At 59.3% G+C, this 23,013-nt stretch overlaps 1 protein-coding gene across 5 annotated transcripts; it reads right to left on the minus strand.

Moving 5' to 3' along the window:
• Nucleotides 1–921: 921 nt before the first annotated feature.
• Nucleotides 922–16,814, minus strand: SLC29A4 (solute carrier family 29 member 4). Of its 5 annotated transcripts, none has more exons than XM_032605701.1 (12): nt 16,782–16,814; nt 13,743–13,811; nt 13,418–13,596; nt 9,796–9,921; nt 9,404–9,517; nt 8,799–8,927; nt 6,662–6,736; nt 5,182–5,420; nt 4,391–4,529; nt 4,083–4,270; nt 3,118–3,358; nt 922–2,053 (listed from the first exon to the last, which is right to left on the minus strand). In XM_032605701.1, exons 3-12 carry the CDS (start codon nt 13,587–13,589, stop codon nt 1,911–1,913), a joined length of 1,566 nt encoding a protein of 521 aa, XP_032461592.1. In that variant the 5' UTR covers nt 13,590–13,596; nt 13,743–13,811; nt 16,782–16,814; the 3' UTR covers nt 922–1,910. The 5 variants fall into 5 exon arrangements, with proteins under 5 accessions (XP_032461592.1, XP_032461589.1, XP_032461590.1 ...); XM_032605698.1 differs by having other exon boundaries at nt 13,715–13,811; nt 16,782–16,804; XM_032605699.1 differs by having other exon boundaries at nt 13,418–13,599; nt 13,715–13,811; nt 16,782–16,804.
• Nucleotides 16,815–23,013: the final 6,199 nt, after the last annotated feature.

A 23,013-nucleotide genomic window follows, 5' to 3' on the forward strand; every position in this document is an offset into this window, starting at 1 on the left:
GCCCAGGTCCTGGCGTCGCCACCCGCCCCCTACCCAGGGCAGCTACAGGCCGGCCCCCACGGGCACCCGCCCAGCAACCCAGCGCACTGCACGTGGATGGGACACGGACGGCCATCCGGCTTTGCTGTTTGAGGGTTGGTCTGTGGAGGGAACGGTGAGGCCATGACGAAGGCAGTCAGCTCGGCGTGTGGCTGGGGAAGGGCTCCGACGGTCCTCCCGTTTCAGAGAAACTGAGTCACGAGGTAGTGCGTGCCCCACCCCCGCATACCCAGAGTCTGGGAAGGAGCGGCACGCTGGTGCCACCAAGTGGCCCCTGGGGCGGCGCCCCGCGTGGTCTTGACCCACGTGGCTGCAGGGGGCGGTGCCTGTCCGGAGGTGGGTGGGTTCCCAAGGTCGCGGGCCTGCCTGGAGCACAGGCCACCCTCAGGCAGCCGGCCCCCTCCTCCCCAACCCTCCTCCACGGAACCCACGTCAAAGAGCGGGGCAACCCCTGTCTTGGGGAAACTGAAACAGGATAGTGGAGGAATTTGTCCAAACCACACGCATCAGCAACAGGGCCGGGACGGGACCCCGGAACGCTCAGCCTCCGGTCCCGGCTCTGATCCCTCAGGGCAGGGGGCAAGCTATCTCCCCTCCTTTTCTCCCCCTTCGAGTGGGCGCGATGCAGCCACTGTCTCTGACTGTTCTGAGGGCCAAAGGGGCACCAAGGTGCCCTTTAAACCCCAAATGCTTCCTCTCCCCACCCCGACTGTCCACCCCTCCACACAAATCTGTCCTGGGCCTACCAGGTGTCTGGAGGGAAGCCTGGGTTCCCAGTCGTGGGCCGTGTCCCACCAGGACCCCTCCTCCCACCGCAGGGGCTGCGATGGCGGCACAGACGCTACTTGGAGGCGGCGGTGGGGCAGTCGCTCTGCCCTCATCTTTAATGGCCAGTGCGGTACAGTTAGTGGACAGACGGGTGGACACCAGACGCAGAGGGGCAGGGTGGTCACAGCGGTGCCGTGGGTACCTGTCCTCCCCATGGAGAAACCCGTCTTTGGCAGGATGATCTGGGAACGCCCCCAGCTCAGGGCACCGAGCCAGCCAGGACCTCTGGGGGGACCCCACGCCTTCCTACTTGCCAGGGACTCCAGCCTTTCTGTCCCTCCCTGGGCCTCCCTGGACAGGGCTCAAGGCCTAGGTCACAGGTTGACTTTAGCCAGGGTGTGGGCCCTGCTTTGCGGCCCCCAAACTGTCCCCCTCCTGTATCACAGGTGGAGGATCCGGAAAAATCATCGGGGGTCCCCAGGCAGGCACAGACCCCCAGGCCTGTGGCATCAGGTGGGTACCAGGGTGCACATGGGGTGCTGGCATGGGGTGGGTGCACCCAGGCCAGCACCAAAGCTGGGGTTGCAGAAAGGCCAGCGCAGACCGTGGTCTGAAACCATTCAGACCCAGAGCTTACAGCTCCTTCACGGCAAACGCATTTTGCTGGGGAGACCCAGCGTTTAAGAACGGGGACGGGGGGAGACCTGGGGGCGAGGGGTCCCCAGTGAAGGAGGTGCTGAGGACGGTGTGGCTGGGGCCATGGGGCCCTCAAAGCAGAGCCAGGTGAGGGTCACCAGAAGGGGACACCAGCTGGTGGTCTGTCACTGTCCTGGCTGGCACTGGGACCACCAGACACACGCAGGTGGCAAAGGGCGGCGTGAGACGGAACACAGAACACAGTGCTGGCGGGACCCTGTGGCAGCCACACGTCCAGGCCTCCGAGAACTTGGCAGAACCTTGGGGCCGGAGTGAGGGCAGGTGGGCCCAGAGAGGGTGGCGGTATTGGCACGGGGAGGAGGCCGGGGCCCCGCAGGCACTGCAGGCAGGGGTGGGGAAGGGCCCCGGCAGCCCTCCCTGGGCAGGGCTGGGGGCCCAGGCCTGGCTCAGAGGCCAGCGGGGAAGGAGGCGTTGGCGGCGGAGCGGTCGGGGCAGGTGCCGTGGGCGTCCCGCGTGAGGCTGTAGGTACAGTAGGCCACGGCCGAGCCCAGCGTCAGCCCCGTCATGTAGGACACGGTCATGGTGTTCCCTGCAGACAGGACCAGACCTCAGCTGGCGGGAGGGGGGCCACAGCGAGGGCTGGAGCCGAAGCCCTAGCTTCTCAGGTGTGAAGCAGTGACCACGGCCAGCTCCCGCCTGGGAGGTGGCCGCCCCAGGACTGTTCCACCCTGACTGAAAGTGCCGGGCGCTCCAGGCCTCGCCTGCTTCTCTTTCTCTCCAGCCTCCTACCTCCAACTGCTTCCTCGTCATGGACTACTTAGGATGTCTACTGGGCTTCCTGAACCTACTGTGTCCAGAATCCCCCTCCAGTGCCCCTTCCCACACGGCCCCCTCCCCATCTCACTTGACGGCAATCCAACCTTCTTGCACTGAGCAGCAGGCCCCCCTTGGGAGTCCTTCTTGACCTCCCCCCTCGCCCCACCCCCCGTCCTTTTCTCACACTCCATCTCCTAGTCCATCAGCTGGCCCCGTGGGCCCTGCAGTCAAAACGGATCCAGAATCCAGCACTTTCTTCCAGGCCCCTCCCACCTGTTTACTACTCCACTGCCACCCCCTGCCCCAGGGCCTTTGCACATGCTATCCCCGCCACTCCGAACACTCTTCCCTTGCATTGTCACGTGGCCCCTCACTACTTTCTCCAGGTCTCTGCTCAAGTCACCTCCTCAGTGAAGCCTTCCCAGACTGCTCTGCTTCCATTGTGAACCCCCGACCACGACTCCCTCGTCCCATTACTCTGTTTTACATTCCTCGACCACGCTCATCACCATCCAACACGTTACATCATTTTGTCTCTTTGTCACCTCTGGACTGTCAACCCCACAAACACAGGGATCACTGTTTTGTCACCACTGTGTCCCCAGAACCTAGAACAGTGCCTGGTGCACGGTAGGGGCTCACCAAGTAGCTGTGAGATGAACGAGGGGGTAAGTGGTTGGCGAACGTCCCCAAGCTACGAGCCCCAAGGCTGACTTGACCCTGGGACCCAAAGGTAGCTTCTCGCTGTGTGGTCTTGACTTCTACGGGCCTGGGTTTCCCTGCCTGACGGTGGACAGTCCTGCAGGCGAGCAGGGCGCGGGCCGAGCAGGGCCTTACCTGCTAGCTCCCGCTGCTTGGGGCTCACTTTGCCCGCCGCCAGGATCATGGGCACGCTGCCGAAGTAGCCGTTGCTGATGCCCATGAGTAGGGAGAGGATGCAGGGCCAGGCCGGGTGGCGGAGGGCGGGCGTGCTGCTGGGGTAGACGCACAGGATGAAGAGGGGGATGAAGACCACACGGAGGCAGGAGCAGGCCAGCAAGTGGGTGCCCTGCCAGTCCATGGGCAGCGCCGCCAGGATCTGTGGGGAGACAGACATGTGGGCCCATGCGACTCCCCTTGCGTCTTCCCGGCAGCCTCCAGACACACCCCTATCCCTAGACACTCCCGGCTCAGGCCGCGTCCCCATCCTTTCCCACCTTTGTCCACCAAACCCCTCATATGGCGACACACAGTCCTCGCTGTGTGCCCGGCACCCAGCTAAACACGACACACGTGCCCCTCTTCAGCCTGCACAGCACGCTCGCCGGGTGGGGCTCTTGACATTATTTGAGAAACGAGGATACAGAGGCCCAGAGGGTCAGGCCCACCTGCATCAACACGTACGAAGCGGCAGCAACTGAACCCACTAACTAAGCTTTGCTCCCTCGGGAAGCACAGATTCGAGTTTCTCAGACCTCCCAGCTGTGTGACCCCAAGCAGATGGCTTTCCCTCTCTGAGCCTTGCGGTCTTCTACAGAAGACCAACGACAGGCCAGCCATTTCTGGGTGCCCTCCTCCGTGTGCCCACACCTGTGCTCAACTAGTGAGTGTGGGGCAAGCGCCGCCTCCCTCAACTGCTCCCAGCTGCGGTCTGGACCATGGCTCTGCTCCCGCCCTCCCCACCAGGAGCCACGGGCATCCTCAGCTTGGGGCCTGCGCCTCCCCGGGGACCCTCCCCGCGGCTCCCGCAGTGACCCTGGCGTCTGCTGCCCCCACCCACGGCGTCCTCCCCCAGGGCCGGGAGGGTTGGCGGGGGCGCCCACCTTGCCCACGAAGTCAGAGAGGTTGAACACGGCCATGATGAGAATGGGCAGCCAGTCGCCCAGGATGCAGTGGTGGATCTCGGACTCGAGACCCGGAAATAGGCACAGCGTGATGAAGTAGGTCACGGCAATGGAGAGCATGTCCGCCCAGATGACGCGGGCCACCACGTAGCGGTGCAGCAGCAGGGCTGTGGGCGGCCGGCGGCGTCAGGGGGCCGCACACCTAAGGGGCCCCAGCCCGCCGGAACACCCCCTGCCCTCCGCGCGCGCAGACGAGACACGGGACGCCGGGGCCCAGCCCGCCCCACCTCGGAAGGAGGGCCAGCTGCGCCTGATTCTCGGCCGAGGCACATCGAAGCGCGTGTAGGCTCCCCCGCCGCCAGTCACCTCGTGGGCTGGGCTGTCCTTCGGGGACCCGCCGTTGGCCAGGCCTGGGCCCTGGTGCTCCTGGAGGGGATACAGGGTGGGACGCGTTTCGGTGAGAGCCCCCCCCCCGCAGGCTCCTGCCTGCGCTTCCTCGCCGTCCCGCAAACACGCCAAGCTCCTCCCACGCCCCCGGAGCCTCTGCGCGTGCGCTTCCCTCTGCCCCCCCCCCCCCGCCCCGCCCCCATGCCTTTCGTGTGGGTCCTCACACCCCTCCGCACGGCTCAGGTCTCAGCCCAGAGCCCCTCGCGGACCCTCCGTGACCATTAAGGGGGCCCCGGTTTCTGACGTGGGCCTTGTCTCAGCCGGCCTCCCTTTGCCCGGCCTCTGGCTCCGCGCAGTGTCCGGGGCGCCCCAGCTCCCCAGGATGGCTCCGGGCGGGCCTGCGGGGGAGGCCACAGGTGTGGGCCATCACACCGGGGGCGTGGGGAGGTTAAGGCCTCAGGTGTGGGCTGTCACAGCCAGGGGGCCTCAGGCCTCAGGTGTGTGGTGCCACCAAGGGATGAAACCTTGGTCCACAGGACGAAGGAGGGCCCGTGGCTAGGAGCCTCGGGCCACAGGAGGAGCTGGAGCCTGAGACGACAGCGACAGCGGGGCGCGGCTGGAGGAGCTCGGCTGGGACGGGGCGGCGGCCGTGCCGGGCCTCCCGGCTCCCTCCACCGACCTCGCGACTTACAAAGTGCACGTCCTCGGCGGCCACGTCGTGGTGCACGCGGTAGCCGGCCGTGCGGCCGGGGCGGGGCCGCGCCGTGTGGTAGAGCACGAAGCGGCTGCCCCGCACCAGCAGGTGCAGCAGGAAGCAGAGCAGCTCCAGGCCCGCGGAGACCAGGAAGAAGATAAGCGTGCCGGCCCGCTCGTCGGGTAGCAGCAGCTTCGTGAGGATGCGGCTCAGGGAGACCATCACGCCCGCCGTGCCTGCGGGGGGAGTGGCCGTGACGCGGGCGACCCCGCCCACTCGACCCCGCCCCGCAGCCCTGGGACGCGGACACGCTGTGGCAGCCCACAGGATGCGCCCGCGCAGACCGCCCCTCTCTGGCCCCTGCGCCCGGCTCACACACACCCCACCCCAGGCGCACTGATCACGTGTCTGCTGCGCGCCCGGCACCGTCCGCCCTGAGGACACAGTGGGGACGACGCACGCAGGCCCTTCCTTCTGGGGCTTGTTGGGGAGAGGCCCCAAACGGGTCGCAGAAAAACACCAATGATTGTGCAGGATTTGGGGGGACAGGCAGAGACGAGGGGCGAGCATCCATTGGCAGAGGGCGGGCATGAGCTCTACATGTTTGTGTTTGCGGAGCAAGGAAGTGGTGGGCTTGGAACCAGGTGGGTGGGGTCCTAAGGTCACAGGGGAAGGTGGTGGGGGTCACGGCAAGCGGGGTACCTTCCCGGAACCAAATTCCACAGACGCGAGGCTTGGAGCCCTGGGGGCACCTGGTGGGCCTCACCGTATGTAGAGGGTACAGAGTACCCCAAAGGGGAGAAATGGGGCCCAGAGTCCACCCGAGTCCTGCCCCACAGCACGGCTGAGCCTGGCCCATCCAGGCCCGGAAGGAAGACTGAGGACATCTGGACGAGGTGCTCCGAAGTGCTTGCGGCTGGGCTGAGGGTGGGGCGGCCCCCGTGCTGGAGGGCAGCAAGACAAGAGGGGGAGTCGGCTGCTCGGACCAGGGCTGGGGCGCAGGGATCACCCCGGAGGGCAGGTCCACATGACTTGCAGGGACTTAGAGCACTGGGTGTCGGGGAGGTCTCAGGTTTGAGCAAGGGGGTGCCCGTCACTGAGCAGGGGCCGGTGGGATGACGTGTTGGGCTTGGGAAAGGGAGTCTGAGTTGCCAAGTGCGGGTGGGTCTCTGAGGAGAGCTTGGTGCTGAGGGCCGGCACTTGACGTCACGGGTGTAGATGAGCTGCCCTGCACACACATGCACACACAAAACGCACGCCTTGCACAGACGCTGCGAGACACTCGAGACCCATGCCCAGAGTGTGGTACGTGCTCCTCACATCACAGAGGACTCTGCACCCGCAGAGACCACGCCTATCACAACCTCGTCCCTCCAGTCCGGCCCCCCACCAGCCAGCCAGGCGATCGCCAGCCCCGCCTCGGTCCCAGGAAGAGGGTCCCAGAGCCTAGGCAGCTCTGAGGTCTGCAGATACTCACTCTCCCCCGTCATCACCCCCTGCGTGTACCTCTTGGGCAGCATCCCCGTGTACCCGTAGAAGCTGGATTGCTGCACTTGAGAGAGAGAGAGAGAAATAACCATGAGACACCACTTATCACCTGTTTGCTTGGAACAGAATTCAGAAGTTTGAGAACACAGTTGGCAAGGGTTGCTGGGAAAAGACATTAACACCACTGGGGGCAGAGGGACCCTGTCCAATCCCCTCGCGGGGTGGGGTGGAAACAGCACCACCCCCTGCATAGCACAGTCCTGCCTTCGACGTCCCCGCCCCGGGGCTGGCCAGGCTCCCCAACCTCCTCTGGTCATTGACACTCAAGCAGAGATGACACGCGTCACTCCTGGACCAGGTAGGAAAAGCCCACATGGTCTTCTGGTCTGTCTTTCCCCAGGGGCGGCCACAGAAGAGGCCATGTGTTACAGACGGGGAGCCACCGGCGGTCCGAGTGAGTGTGGAAATAATCCCACTGACACGCTGGACGTGCAGCAAGGGTCAGAAATAAGGCCGGTTCTGAGAAGCCACTGAGACCTCTGGGCTCGTTTGTTACCACAGCATAACGTCTCATCCTGACCAACAAGACAGAAGTGCAGCAGTATCTGGGGAAAATGAAAATGTACTGGCTCAAGCCCTGTGGTCTAGTGACTCCACGCCTGGAAGTAAACCCTGGAGCAGGGCTGAAAAACTAGCATCTCCTTCCTGGTGGGGTTATCAGCATTTTTTTTTTTTTTTTAACGAAATAGAGCAGACCTGAGTACAAAGCCTGGATTGAGAATATTATTTCACAAAGCCTTGATTTCATTTATAAACACACACACACACACACACACACACACACACACACACACGCACACATGTGTGCTGGGTCATAATGTGAAATGTATCTCTTTCTGAAAGTCACCATCAACAGAACAATTGGCCTGGACCTTTGCAAACATCATTGCCACAGAAGACAGAGAAAGGCTGAGGACCTTTCGGATTAAAGGAGACTAAGAATGTGACCAGTGATGCAACGTGTGATCCTGGGCTGGGTCCTGGGTCAGAAAAACCAAACGCTGTACAGGATGTTACCGCGACAAACAGTGACATGATTATGGATTGTAGATCTGATAATAGTATTGTATCAATGTTAAATGTCCTGATTTTGGCAATTGTAAATGTGGTTCTAGAAGAGATGTCTTAGGTTTAGCTGTTAAACACCCTGAACTGTTACCATTTAGGCAAAGAACCATGATGGTGTCTGCAAGTAATTCCCAAACGGTTTAAGGACAAAACATACGTTTTCTATTTATATATATTTAGGGGAAATTTCATATATATACATATACTTTAGAAGGTGGAGGAGGGGGACTTCCCTGGTGGTCCAGTGGTTAAGACTCTGCGCTCCCAGGGCAGGGGGCCCGGCTTCGATCCCTGTTCAGGGAACTAGATCCCGCATGCCACAACTAAAGATCCCACGCTCGGCAGCGAAGATCCTGCATGCCGCAACTAAGACCCAGCGCAGCCAAATAAATAAATACATATTTTTTTTAAAAGATTCTTTTAAAAAAAAAAAAAAAAAAGAAGAAGGTGGGCGCAGGGAGGGGGAACAGAGAAAGCCAGCAAAGGAAAGAGAGCACATGTGGCAAAATGTTAACAATTGGTGAATCTAGGTGAAAGGTATAGGGGAACTCATTATATTATTCTTAACTTTCCATAGGTTTGAAACAGTTTCAAAATAAAAAGTTAAAAAAAAAAATGTTGAAAGCTACCGCCCAAGAGAAACACAGTGACACGGTGACATGGGCAGGAGAGGTTGTGAAGCCCGGTTTATACCTGAGAAAACCAGGGAACTGCCTCCATGTCCACATGGCATGTGGGCATGTGGACATGTGTGTGGAGTGTGTGCTCTGACTCTGTGTGTGACCAGCGCACGCAGCCCTTTGGGTGTGCAGTGTGCATGCATGTGTGAAAGCAGACGTGCACGTGTGAAAGTAGACTCGCCCGTGTGCACGTGGAAACGTACCGGCACTGAGCCTGGCTCACCCTGTATTAACATGCCCCCAGCACACGAACAGGGCCGGTGGGACGGCCCGCAGTGGGCACCCAGGGGCTCAGCCCACCCCGGCCCCTGGCCCTACCTGTGCAGCCGAAGGCCACGGTGCCCACCGCGGCCAGGTTGACGGCATAAGCCTGGTCACGAGAGAAGAGCTGCAGCCACACGTCACAGATGCTGATGAACAGGAGGGGGCCCAAGGCTAAGAGGTAGCCTGTGTGGGGAGAGGTCAGAGAGGTGGCAATCGATGGCGGGCTGGGGGAGCCCCCTCATCCCCCAACATCGAGCCAGGTCTGAGGTGCCCTCTCTCTGCCTTTCCCCTTAATACTGGGAGGGTGGGGACATCTTAGAGTTCTAGGAGGGGCACCCAGAAGGCTTCCTGGAGGAGGCGCCTCCAGCTGGGTTTTGAAGCTGAATGTTACCATGGAGACAAATGGGAGAGGAAGAGCAGGGAAGAGCGAGGGCCCCGGGACACACGCGGGGTGCACAGCAGCCTCGCCAGGCGCAGGCATCACGCCAGCGCGTGTTACACGCACATGGGCCTGACACTGTTTCCATAGCTGAACCCCATGACATTCCTAGGAGGTGCGCCCCTCTTACAGACAAGGAGAGTGAGGCGCACGCAGGGACTGGAGGGGCACGTGACGGACGGGGTGAGGGCCGGGAGCCGGGGGGCAGCGGGCAGCGTACCCGCGGTGATCCTTGTATGCAGGCTCAGTCTCTCCACCAGAGCGTTGTTCAGGAGCACAGCCACCAGCGCCACCAGGATGTAGGTGAGGCTCATGTCAAACACAATCGAGGTCCCTGGTGGGGGGGGGGGTAACAGGCGTTCAGGGGAGCCCCACCCTCTGCACCTGCCCCCGCCAGGCACTGCTTCCTCCCTCTGCCCCAAAGGGGCTGACAGCCCAGAGAGGGTGAGTGGCTGCCCTTGGGGTCACACAGCAATTCACAGCCGAGCTAGGGTTTGAATAAAATGGGCTCCCCGAGTGGGGTCCTGCCCAGGGGGTTTCTGGAGGGTGGCAGGCCTGAGCCACGTGTGCAGGGCAGCACGCGATGGCAGGACGCGACTGTGGGGGACCCACCTGGGTACTTGTGGTGCAGGTAGTCCACGTCGGTGATGAAGCTGTTGTACGGCAGCAGGAAGCCCACGCCAGCCAGGAGCGTTGCAAAGTAGACGGCGCGGTAGCGGTCGTCAGGCACCGGCTCCTCTGCCCGCAAACCCAGACGCCAGGTGAGACGCGGACCAGCCCATTCGCAGCCGCGATCACCACATCAGGGCCGCAGTCCACCACGGCACCCCCATCACGACCACCATAGCCACAGCTACTCCGGCTGCCACCCGAGCCACAGACACGGCCTCCCACCATGCATCTGTCACTGCCACCAGAAGCACTGCCGCCTTAGCTACCATCACCATGGCCACTCTCACCATATCCAAGCCACCAAAGCCATCATGACCGTGGCTACTCTCCATCACTATGGCCACAGCTGCCCACGCCACCACCATCATGGCCATTATCAAAAGTCACCAAACACCATGGCCACTGTCACCATCGTACCCACCATCATGGCCACCATCACCATACCCACGGTCCATCATCACTGTGGCCACGGCCACTGTATCCACCAGCATCACGGCTGCCGTCACCCTGGCCACCATCCATCCCCATAGCCATGGTCGCCAAAGCTGCTGCATCACAGCTGTTATCATCACCTTACAGCCACTGTAACCATGGTCACTGTCACTGTGGCCGCTCTCCACCTTCGTGGCCCCAGCTGCCCCAGTCATCACAGTCATGGCTGCCAGACATACAACCACCAATACCGCGGCCAGTGCAGCCATCACCAGAGCCACTGTCCGTTACCAAGAGGCTGCTGCCACCGTGACTCTCACCATCATGGCCACTGAAGCAGCTGGCTGGAGAGAACAGTGAAACGGCCTTTTGGAGACTCAGCTCCGGGACCAGCTGGGTGGCCAGACCTGGTGGGGCTGAGGCAGTGTCCTCTGGGAGGCTACCTAAGCTCTAAACCAGCGTCCAATATACAGGGCTGATTCTCCCAGTTAGCGTTCACACATCCAGGAACCACAGGCAGAAGTGGGAGTGGGACCACTCACTATGCCCCTTAGAGATCCAGCAGCAAAATGTTTGCTTCCCACCCCCATGACTTGAGGCTCCGCTGGGCCAGAGGGCTTTGCTCCAAAGGGAGGAACGGTTTCCCCCCGAGACACGGTAATCCTGCAGAGAGCAGGGCGGCTGCTCTGGCTGTGGGGACAGAGCCTGACCGTCATCACTGGGAAATCAGATTGCTCCCGTGTGGGAGTGAGAGAGTAGGTCCGCGAGACAGGAGATTCCTCACGGCCTCTCTCAGGACGTGCGATCCCTGTGACACAGTCAATGGAAAACGATACCAACCCAAGTCCAGCAGGACTGCTAGTGATCCAGAGCCTTCAAGAATGAAGGTTGGGGGAATTCCCTGCTGGTCCAGTGGTTACGAGTTGGCACTCTCACTGCTGGGGCCCCAGGTTTGACCCCTGGTTGGGGAACTAAGATCCCATAAGCCACATGGCGCGGCCAAGAAAAAAAAAAATAACGAAGCTTGGGTCACCCACTGGGCAAAGAACCGTGACCAGTTAAGATACTTGTGGTGGGCAAATGGAATATGGGATGGGTGGTGGGAGAAGGTAGTTATGAATACCAGCTACAATCACGTGACTAGTCACAGACATGAGGACTGATACTGTTATGAATATTGCTTCCTTTTTTTGATATGAATATGTGTATGTATTAATCATATGCTTTTATCTTATTCACTTTCTCACCCCCGTATCATCTAACGTAAGATGTGTTCGTAACAGTTAACCCTGTATCTCAGTATTGAAGTTTGGGGGATCAAAGAAGTGTGAATATCAACACACAAGGACTTTGCATCCCTTGGGGAAAGGGTTAGTGTGTTTTTGTTCATATGGGGGTCCGTTATGTCCTGGTAGGTGGGGGGTTGACTGTTAGTGTCTTTATCTGGAGACTAAGTATGGTTTAGGGAGCTGTGTATAGGAGGCAAGCTGGTAAGGGGTAGACTGTAATGGTCAGTTTGTAGGTCAACCTGGAGGCTGAACCACAGGCCTGTTGTTCAATCAAACACCGACCAAGGTGCTGCTGTGAAAAGATTTTTCTTTCACAGAAAAATCACACAAAGGCCCTCCTTAGTTACTTTAAGTTTGATCAAAAGGGAGTTTACCCTGGGTGGGCCTGACCTAATCAGGTAAGACCTTGAGGCCTTCCCAGAACTCAGGGACCCCAAACGGCTTGTGCCCCTGGGATTCCAGCCTGCTTGCCATCTTCCATCCTGACCACCTGCCTGATGGACTTCAGACTGGCTTAGCCAGCCTCCTCTTTAGCCAGCCAATGTCCTATAATAAATGCATATGGATATCTATACATCTACATCTCTATTGCATCTTTAACTCTCTTTCTAGCTCTGTCTATCTCCTACTGGCTCTGGTAGAACCAGACTGATGCAGCCACCGTCACCATAGCCATTACAGCTAAAATCACCACTGCCCTGGTCACCATGGCCACCATCCAATTCTATGGCCATGGCAACGTGGCATCCACTACCTGGCCAGGAGAAGCCTGGGGATGGGCCCCGAGCTGACTCTGTCCATACACACGGGTGCAGGGAGATTATCCCAACCCAACATGGGTCTCAGCCCGCAGAATCTCCACTCCCCATCTGCAAAGAGAGGGGATGGAAGCTGAGAGTAAGTCTGCATGTCGGAGCCTGAAGTGGTCCTAGTATAACCTGTAGCCAGCCCCCAAATGAGCTATCACTTACAGGGGGGCCTCCTGAGCGCCGGGAAACGTCTTAAGCCACATTTTGTGGATCCAATTGCAAGCACATTAGGGTGGCCCCAGGATCATTCCCCTTTTCCAGATGAAGAAACTGAGGCCCAGAGAACAGTGACTTACCCAAGGTCCCTGAGTGGACAGAGACAGGAGCTGGGGTTGAACCCAAATCTGCCTAACTCCAGACCTGCCCACTGCCCACTCTGCCAGTCTGATCTCACAGGCAACTGGCCTATTTCCTCCATGTAGGGAACCTGAGGCTCCGAAAGGTTGAGGCATTTGCCCTAGGACACACAGATAGGTGGAAAACCGGATATTTCTTTCTTGGGGTTTTTTTTTGGGGGCTGTGCTGTGCAGCTTGTGGGATCTTAGTTCCCTGACCAGGGATTGAACCTGGACCCTCGGCAGTGAAAGTGCGGAGTCCTAACCACTGGACCGCCAGGGAAGTCCTCAAAACTGGGATGTTTGAACCTCACGTCAGTCCTCTTTTCGGACACTTTCCCATCTCCACTGAAGTGAGGCATGGCTTGCTCTGACCCAAGAATGCAGCCAACGCCATATGCGTCAGTCGTAGACAGAAGTTTACATACAGGTCAGTGCACGATTCACCGTGTGCCCTCCCACCTCCTCAGTGGTCGTGGAAACCCACGTTAAGATGGAGCCTTCCCTGGGCACACGGCATTAGTGAAGGCACTGGGCCGGTGGGCTCGTTTGTTACCACAGCAGATCTAATCCATCCTGACCGACGCTGCCTCCTGGGTTCAGTGACCCCCCCCCACAAGGTTCCCCATCCCGGGAAGGCTCCCACAGCCGTCCCTGCTTTGGGGCAGACACGTACCCTGGCCGCACCCTCACTCACCAGAGTCCGTGAAAATCGGGATGCCCCTGGCCCTACTGTCCTGGGCCTGGGCTACCCCTGCCACCACCTCTTCCAGCTGGCCGCTGTCGAAGCTGAAGCTCATCACCACGCTCCTGTGTGGCGTGCTCGCCACGCTGGGCTCCTGGAGTTGCTGGCTGCCCACCGAGCCCATGGCAGCCCTGCTGCGGGGAAAGCAGATGACACAGGCTGGGGAGGCCAGGAGCGGATCCCTGCCCCACTGCCACGCGGCCAAGCCTGCACCCCCGGGGGACCACCGTCTCTATCCATCCCACCCACCTTGAAACAGCACGCAGGGGCACACTACCCTGAGTGGACGAGCGATGTCACGTGACTTGTGTCTTAAGATGCTCCCTGGCTGCAGCGGAGAGCAAGGCTGGAGGCCCGCGTGAGGGCGGCGGCAGTGGGCACAGCGGAGAGAAAGAGACGGGGGGAGAAATATTCTGAACGCTTGTGTGCCAGCACCGTGCTCGAGCGTCCCACGAACCATCTCCCTCTGGGAGGGGGTTCCGACATTCACTCATTTGACAGCCGATGTTAGAGCGTGAACGTCCCGCCGGCCCACCACCCGGATCTCACAGGCAGTAAGCGGTGGGGCCTGAACCCGGACCCAGGCCTGTGGGACCGTGAGCCACCACGGCCCACTGTTTTGGGGCCGACCACGTGGGGGAGCAGGAAGTCCTCCCTTTGGTCTTCCTCCGTTTCTCTTGCCTCAGCTCAAAGCTGTAGCCCTTATCTTTGGAGGAAAGGAAGGAGCTGATTGATCCTCGAGGGAGTAACACCCCCATTGTGTAGGTGACCCTGTGGGTGTTGGGAGGTCTAGTTCTTTCCCTGAAACATTGATCGGTTTGTTTTGCTGACAACTTTTATTAATTTATCTGATTGCCAAAAGGATACAAATTCGCTGTAGAGAATTTGAGACAAAGATGGGACACGGAAGCACTGGGTACTGAGCGTAGCACTTCCGCTTCCCGGGCCGCCCCGAGCACATATGGGGGAACCCACGGAAGAAGCCGGGAGACAGACCGCTTCCCGAGGGATCCCACGTGCCCGGCGCTACTCCGAGTCTCTCTGAGGATGGCGCCGGCCACGCCCAGCTCCCCCACCTCTGCTTGTCCCATCTAACGTCCTTCCTGCCTCAGTTTACCTGCTCCCCAGCCTCCGGACGGGTGTGCTGACCAGTTTCAGAGTGCCTCCCCTGGGCTTGCCCCCTTCCTTGCTCCCCATAGAGTTTTAGTGGGGGTCTGAGAGGCTGGAACCACCCCTTATTCCAGGTGGGCCCTGACCACTGGCTAAATTCTGGTCTTGCCATCCGGGGGCTGACCCGGCTTGATGCGCACCCAGGAGCAGCAGAGAGGAGGGTTGCAGGCTTCTCCTTCTGGGGCCTGGGAAGCCAGGCGTGAACCCCTCTGGTCTCGGTGCTCTTCCTGTTGCCCCCAGCCCCGGGCCTCCTGACACATCTGGAGCCGGGGGGGCCGAACAAGACACAGGACAGAGCTTGGCCTGGGTTTGAGTGACTGTGGCCTTAGGCAGGATCCTGCACTGGAGGCTTGGACACCCTCTGTCCCCAGCCACCCAGCGTCCTGGGTGGGGCCGGGGAAGGGGCCAGCGGCAGAGCGGCGGTCTACAACAACGGACACTCCTCCCTCCAGCCCTGGAGGATGTGCACCCCCGACCCCCTGGGCCGTGTTCCCCACAGAGACGCGGCGGCGCCCCAAACCTGCCGGGCCTCCCCGCTGAGGTCTCCGCCCCGCCCAGAGGCCACGCCCCCCGGGAAGGCGGACGTGTTCCGCGACGAGCCAGGAGGCCGCCCGACTGCTCCCGCCCGCTCAGCGGGTGAGGCGGGCAGCTGCCAGCCACAGGGCCCCCCTCAGCCACTGTCCCCACGTGCTCCTGCAGTCCGCCTCCCGGGAGGTGCTCTGGCTCCCCCTGCGGCGGCCCCATGACCCCTGATACCACCTTCCATGGTGGCAGGGCAGGGGGTGCCCCGAGGCTGCCCCCACCTCTCCTGGGCTGCAGGCCTCAACCCGCCCCTCCAGAACACCCCCTCCAACTCCACGCCCGCAGCCCAGAGCCCCAGCTCTCCCCCCATCCGCCCCTCCGCCTCCTGGGTCCCCCTTTAATGAAAATTTACGGACAGACAGGTCAGGGATCTTCTCCTGACCCCAGCAGTCCTGAAGGCCCGGCTCATGCCCCCACTTTGCAGAAAGAGAAACTGAGGCACAGAGAGCCAGGTCCAGGGGTCCAGCTTCTATTGGGAGCCCCGCCAGGCCGACCACCTTTGGCTCCCCCCATTTCAGAGGCAACTGAGTGGACAAGCGTTCTAACTGTGCCCCCAGGACATTGTGAAGACGCTGGGTATCTGAACCCCAAGGCTAGGATGACCCCTCTCAGGGGCTGCGCTCCAGCCGGAGGGCACAAGGGAGCCTGAATTCCATCCGGAAAGCCAGCCTGTTCGCTCTCCTTGAGCCTCAGGCTCCTCATGAGCCCCAAGCCCCGGCTGGCTGGACGCCCTTGGCTGGCCCTGGCCCCCTGTGCCTGGGCCAGCTTATGAGCTCTGCTGTTCTTTCCCCAGCCAAGCTTTCTGGACTGGCCCAACTCCTCCCTGTTGGTTCTGCCCACAGGAAAGTGGGTTTCAAGACCCTTGGGCCCCCCGCTTCCTGGAGCCCGGGGAGGACGCATGAACGCACTGGCCACAGGAGCTGGCTGGCTCCTAGGGTGCCCAGCCCCAGGCCCTGGCCCCTGGCCTTGGTGCTGCAGTTCCCCCACCCACAGGCTCTTTCTGCGAGACCAGCCCCGTCGGCAACAAAGTTGGTTCCCAGGCCTGCGCTCCCAGGCGAAGGGCAGACCCCAGGACCACCCGGAGGCGACCGCTGGGTGCAGGCCACACCTCTTCCAGCCCTTTCCCAAGAGCTGGGAGGGGACCGGCAGGGGGAAGGGGTGAGGGGGCGCGGCGGAGGTTTCAGGAGGGAACTCGGGATGGAAGGACGCTTAGGGTGTGCCCGGGGACGCAGAGGCGCCCGGCCCTGAGCAGGGCCTGGAGCCGCCGGCCACTCTCCCCCTTTCCCGGGTCTGGGTCCTGCCCTCGCAGATCGGCTGGTGGGGGGCTGGTCCGGTCCAGATGCTGGATAGGGTGGTGGTGGGAGCCCGCTCATTCCGGGATAGGGGTGGGAAGGTGGGGGACTCGGGGTCCCCGGGGTCACGTGCCCCCATCCCTGGACTCGGCGGCCGGAGCCGGCGCGGAGCCGGGCCGCGCGCGCCTCAGACAAAGGCTCCGACAGGTCCCCGCGTCTCAGCCGGTCCCCCCCCCCGCCCACCGCCCGCCTCCCCCGCGGTGACCGCTTACCTCGGCCCGGTCGGGTCCTGGGGTCCTCCAAGCTCCCAGCCCCGCCCGCGCCCAACGCCCCCGCGCCGGGACCCCCGGGCGCCCGCGCCCCGCACCGCCTGAGCCCCGCTCCCCGCACCGCTCCTCGGGCCGAGCGCGGCCGGCGTCCTCTGCGGGTCCCGGGTCGGCCGGCACCGGCGTCGGCGACCGTGTCCTGGGGGCGCAGCAGCAGCGGCAGCGGCGAGCACGGCGGGGACTCCCGCGCTCCGCCCCGGCCCGCCACCCCCGCGGAGCCCCGCCCCTTTCTCCCCTCCTCCTTCCCCGCCCTCCGCCTCAGTCTCCCGCCCGCTGCGCCCGCAGAGGCGGGGGAGGGGCGGAGGTTGAGGTCGCGGCCCCAGACGCCCCGGGGGACGTGGTGGTCCCGGCGACCCTGGGGTGACCCGTGGCTGATCTAGCCGCCATCCCCCATGCCCACCTCCCCGCCTGGGTGCCCGGGCCTACTGCCGCCCTCCCCGCACCCCGTCCACCCCTACCAACCCTTGCCCCCTCGCGGGGGAGGCCTGCGGTGCTCGAGGAGTGGGTGGGACAGGTTACCCGGTGAGCTGATCCAAGCTTTGAAGGGTGAGTAGGATTCCGCGGGCAGGAGAAACGTGTGGATTCCACAGAGGTCTAGGGGCTGCCGCAGCCCCCTGTGCCGCTCCTTCGCGTGGTCCCCACCCCTGCCCGCGGTCCCCCTGCTCGCCGCTTGGGATCAGACCCTGACGGGGTCGCTTCCTATCACTGAGCCTCAGTTTTCTCCCAGGAAGGTGGAATTATAACCCTCCCCAGGGCTGTCAGTCCCGGCGCGCACCTCTCTCCCAGCCTCCAATTGCTCATCTGTAACCTGGCCCTAAGAGAAGAGACCCGTGCTGAGGCTCAGAAAACATGCCCTGGGAGGAGTCCACGATGAGGGGAGGGGGTGTTCCTTGCCCGGAAAGGGGTCCGGCCTCAAGGGGAGAACAAGAACCAGGTGGGAGGTAGATGAGCCTGCCCACGGGAAGCCCCCAACCAGGGCTGAGCCCTCCCTGTGGGATCAACAGAGGTGCCTGCCAGGACTCGTGCCAAGCCCCTACGTGGATGCCCTCCCCTCACTTTCCACCAGACTAGCCCCTCTTCCCGCCTGGAGACCCACCCCTGGTGAGTGAGGGTGGCCCAGGGGGACGTGGCCCGTTGTTCAGTCGTTAATCTCAAAGTCAACGAGCCTGATACTTCCCACGGCCCCAGAGCTGTGAAAGGGCCAGTGCAGGAAACCATGCAGAGCCGCCCTGGGTGTAAATAAAAATTACTCGGTGCCTGTGAGACATTGTTCTGGATTCAGGGGATACATCAGGATCCCTGCCCCCATGGGGTTTCGTAGGCAATAAACAGGTACAATCATTTGTGGAAGCATCAGATGGCAGACAGTGGTGGGACAGACAATGGCACGTGTCTATGGGAATGGGTGGGCATTATTGTCTAGTGGTCAGGGAAGGCCCCTCTGAGAAGGTGACGCTGGGCCTGAGAGACTAGCCCCTGGTGGGGAGGTTTGTGGGAAGGGGCTTCTAGGCAGAGGGACAGCCAGGGCAAAGTCCTGAGGCCAGAGAAAGCTCATTCTGTTCGGGAACAGAAAGAAGGCTGGTGGATCTGGAACAGAGGAAGGGAGAAGCCATTCCGGGGAAGCGGGCAGAGAGCCGGAGCCAGCCTGGGGGAGGGGGTCTTGTTGGAGCCCCTGGAGTGTTTTAGTCGGAGTAGGTTTTTAAACCTAGATTCCAGGTGGGAGTGCAAATTGGAACAACCCTTCTGGAAAGTAAGTTAGCCTTAAAAAAAAAAAAAAAGCCTTTTATCTAGATAATCTAGCCTAAGGAAATAATTCTAAATACAGAAAGGGCCTTATATACAAAAATGTCCATCATACTGTAATAGCCAAACATTGCAAATAGCCTGATTACCCAAGAAGAGACGATAAGGAATATTCATCATGGTGGGAGACAGACGATATGATTGTTATATTTGAAAAAAAAAAACCAAGAAAGCTAATGGAATAACATGGCATCACTAGGATGTACAGTCATGAAGGATTGATAATAATGGGGAAAACTGGCAGTGCGGAAGCAAGTGACACAGAAACAGGAAGAAATGGGAAGAACTGCAAAAGATACTTTGCACTTTGTGCCCCCAAATTGGAAAAACCAGGTAAAAGGATTTTCTGGGAAAATAAAAAATGAGCAGACAAGCTGCCCTCAGACGAGAAACAAAATCTAAGTAGAACACATACTGGGGAGGAAATAGAGAATTTTGTTAAAGAACTACTTCGCCTCTGCTCCCAAACCCCAGGTGTGAGCAGTTTCACAGAATTACGGAATTCTACCCAACTTTTAAAGAACAGAGAGCCACGATGCAACTTAATCGTTCCAGAGCACAGGAAAAAAGAAAGAACGTCCTAAACCTGATAAAGTTTTCTCTAAGAAAACAACAGACGGGTCTGACCTGTGAATACCAGTACAAAACCCTAAATACAATATTAGCAAATAGTGATTGCTTCAGAGAAAGGAGATGGGGGGCGGGGGTCAGAGAAAGGACACGTTATTTACTGTAGCCTTTTGTACATTTTGATTTTTTTAATATTAAGTGGACAAGCCTGATACACAATTATGCGTAGAAGGAAATGTAGCAAAATGTTAAACTGTGGTCGTCATTGAATGTGGGGACGGGGGGGCATCATTGTCTTCTCTATTTTTCTGCCTTTTCTATACAAAGTCCATCAGTTTGCTAAGTCGGCTGAGAAACTTTGGGGTTTAGATTAGGGTCAAGGTCTGGGAGGGTGATGGATTTCTCCCAGTGTCCAAAGGACCTTATAGCAAGGGCTGGTGTTGTGATGGGGAGTTCAGGGCTGTGTCCTGGGGGCTTGGAGGGGCCCGGTGGTGGCAGGTGCATTTGAGGTGGGCTCAGAACTGAGAGGGGCAGGCCACCCCCACAGCCAGCTGTGTCAGGACCCTTCCTCAGGGCCAGTCCAGCCGTGAGCTCTGCAGGGCCACCTGAGATGTGAAAACCACACACGCTTACTGTCTGTGCCACTGACCTTTGGTGCGTGTTTGTTACGCAGCATAGTCGTGGCTGTGATAACAGATACACTGGTTGATTGACTTGTCCTGTGCCCTGGTGTTGAATGTCGACCCCTTGCCCCGCACCATGCCGTGGGTCTCGTGCACAAGGACCTTGCTTCACCCTCTAAGGGAGATAGCATGCCTTCATTTCCCCACGGGGACCCTCAGCCCTCCGGCAGCTCAGCAGCTGGTAAGAGCTCAGCCTTCCTGCTATGTGACCCTGGGCCACTCACCGCCCCTCTCTGTGCCTCACATGGAAAAGGGGCACTGTGAGGAGTAAAAGACATAACACACTTCACAGGGGGGCTGACACTGGCTCAGTCCTCGGGAAACACTTTACAGACATCCTTCCATTGACTACTCCCAGCTGCCCTGTGCTGGGAGACCGCTCCTGTCATCACCCATTTTACGTGTGAGCAAACTGAGGCCCAGAAAGGTCCCCAGCTGGCAGGTCAAAGCTGAGTCTTGCGGCTCTACATCCTGCGTATTTGCCGCTAGCCGTGGATTCGTCTGTTGGGGGGTGAGAGGCCCAGGAAATGGTTCTCTGGGGGGGGGTGCCAGGGTGGATGCCAGGCTTGGGGCCAGCCCTGCTGTCACTCCGATGACACCCAAGCCTCACTGACAGCAGCAATGACTCTGCTAATCGATGCCTGTTCCCCTGTCCCTGTTAGCAACCTTCCCTTGGAGAAAAGCCTCCTGCCAGGATGAAAAACGCAGCCAATGAAGGCCTCGTGGAATAAGCAGGTGACGGGCCAAGGCAGGATTGAGGGACAGGCCTGCAGCTACCCCTGTTCTGTCACCTGGGCTCACGAAGGCAGCTGGGTTAGCACAGGGAGAGGCTGGGGTGGGGTCTGCACCATGGGCAGAGTGACCAGGGGGCTGCCACCGCCAGGGACTAAAGCCCTCACTTGGCAAGTGCTGGGCGCTGTTCTCAATGGCCTCAGACGCTCCCCCAAAGGTCATCTTTCAGTAGGATGGCTACCGGGGCCTCCTCCTTGGTCTCTCGTCCTCCCCCACTGTGCCCTCTGACCCAGCTCCCTAGGCAGACAGAGCGAGCTTTCTAAAAGGTGTCCTTCTCCCACTACCCCTCTCCCATGATTCCTCAGGGCCTGCAGGGGTCACACCCAAAGCCCAGAATGTTCTGACCCCAGCTGACCCCTCCCTGTTTCCTCCTGCACACTCACTTCTGAGGAATGGGCGGGAAGGGTGGGTGGCCTAGTGAGTTCTTATGCCTCAGGTCCCACCAGCAGGGGTGTGGCTCAGCTCCTCATTCCAAGCTGATACAATTGCTTTAAAAACTTCGTGGGGACTTCCCTGGTGGCACAGTGGCTGACTCCACGCTCCCAATGCAGGGGGCCCGGGTTGGATCCCTGGTCAGGAACTAGATCCCACATGCATGCCACAACAAAGAGTTCGCCTGCCACAACCAAGGAGCCGGAGAGCCGCAACTAAGGAGCCCGCCTGCCGCAACTGAGACCCGGTGCAACCAAATAAATAGTTAAAAAAAAATAATAATAAAATAAATAAAAACTTTGTGGGCTTCCTGTGTATCAGATTATAATACAATCCACTAGGTAAAAGCCACACCTACGCATCTCTCTGTGCTGGGTTGTGGAACAAGGCCCTTATGATTTTTAGAGGCTCTCTCGTCTAATAGAGAAAGTCTAAGATGCATGCTTTTAAGATTCTTAGAAGCCTTTTCATCTAGCTGAGGGTGTTTCAAGACACTACCTTAAATATTTCTTAACCATGCCCTTAACACGTGACAGTGGTATCTTGAGAGTTTGCTTGACCTGAGACCATGTTTTATCGACAATACTCTACATTTGATCTCTGTCTTAGGGTGACTCCTTTCCTGGGGGCTCTTGGGTTTGTTACTCCTGGTGGCCCCTCTAAGCAACCCTCCAGGTGGGTGCCCTTGTACACGAATCTCAGAGGAGGCACTTTGGGCCCAAGGTAGCCTTTTTAGAATAATTCCCACTGTCGCAGTGACAACAGCTTCCAGCCTGCCCACCCACTGTCCATCCCTTCTCAGGGAATAGGCACCACCCCAGACCACCATGGCCCACCAAGGTGACTCTAGGGCGACCTGCGCACCCAAAGACCAGTGGGTGTGCTGGGGTATTTTCCTGTCCCCTCCAGCTACAGAGTGGGCTTGGCTTGTTGGAGGGGGAGGGAGGGACTGAAGATAATCTTGAAAATAAAACTAAGTGTCCACAGAAAGACATGCACGGATTTTATGCATAACAGGAGAAACCTGGAAACAGCCCAGGGCCCTTCAAGGGGAGATGTTTAAACAGACTGTGGTCCATCCCTACCACGGAATACTACTTGGCAACGAAAAGGAACACGCTGCTGGTACCCCCAAAACTGGATGAATGTCAAGTGCCTTACGCTGAGTGGAAAAGACAGACACAGAACACGTGTCATATGGTTCCATTCACGTGAAATTCTAGAATAGGCGAGATGAATCCAAGGTGATCAAGATGGTGATTACCTTTGGGGTGGGGGCAGGAGTGGGGCGGAAGGAGTGAGCAATGCTCTATATTTTGATAGAGATTTGGCTAATCCGATGTGTCCATCTGTCAAAACTCAGCAAATGTTCACTTCAGATTTGTGCCTTTCGCTGTTGGTAAATTGTGTCTAAAACAATCCCTCAACTCAAACCAAATAATGACCTCTAGCTAACACCGTGCAGGTTTAGGGGTGAAGGGTCCTGATGTCTGCAACTGACTCTGAACTGCATTTAAGAAAGGAAGGTGGGTTGGTGGATGGATAGGGTGTCGGAGAGATGGACCGCTCTCTCAGAGCAAAATGTAGGCAGGGAGCCTCTGGGGGTTCCCTGCATAATTCTTCCCACTCTCCTTTATGTTGAAAATGTTCGTGATAGAGTGTCGGGGGTAGGAGAGAAGGAAGAGAGCCCAGCGGTCCTACCTGCCTTCACCCCACCTCCAGCCCTGCTCCGACCGGCCTGTCCCAGGCCACTGTGGCTCTGCCATCTGTTTCCTGCAGAGCTCCAACCTAATTTACTCCCAACTTATTAACTTAAAGCCCATTAGAATCTTCCCATCAACCTGTACACACAGCCAAGAGCCAGACAGAGACAGGAGTAAGGACCCTGCCTAGGACAC

The sequence above is a fragment of the Phocoena sinus genome, chromosome 15 (assembly GCF_008692025.1).
Source record: "Phocoena sinus isolate mPhoSin1 chromosome 15, mPhoSin1.pri, whole genome shotgun sequence".
Taxonomy (NCBI): domain Eukaryota; kingdom Metazoa; phylum Chordata; class Mammalia; order Artiodactyla; family Phocoenidae; genus Phocoena; species Phocoena sinus.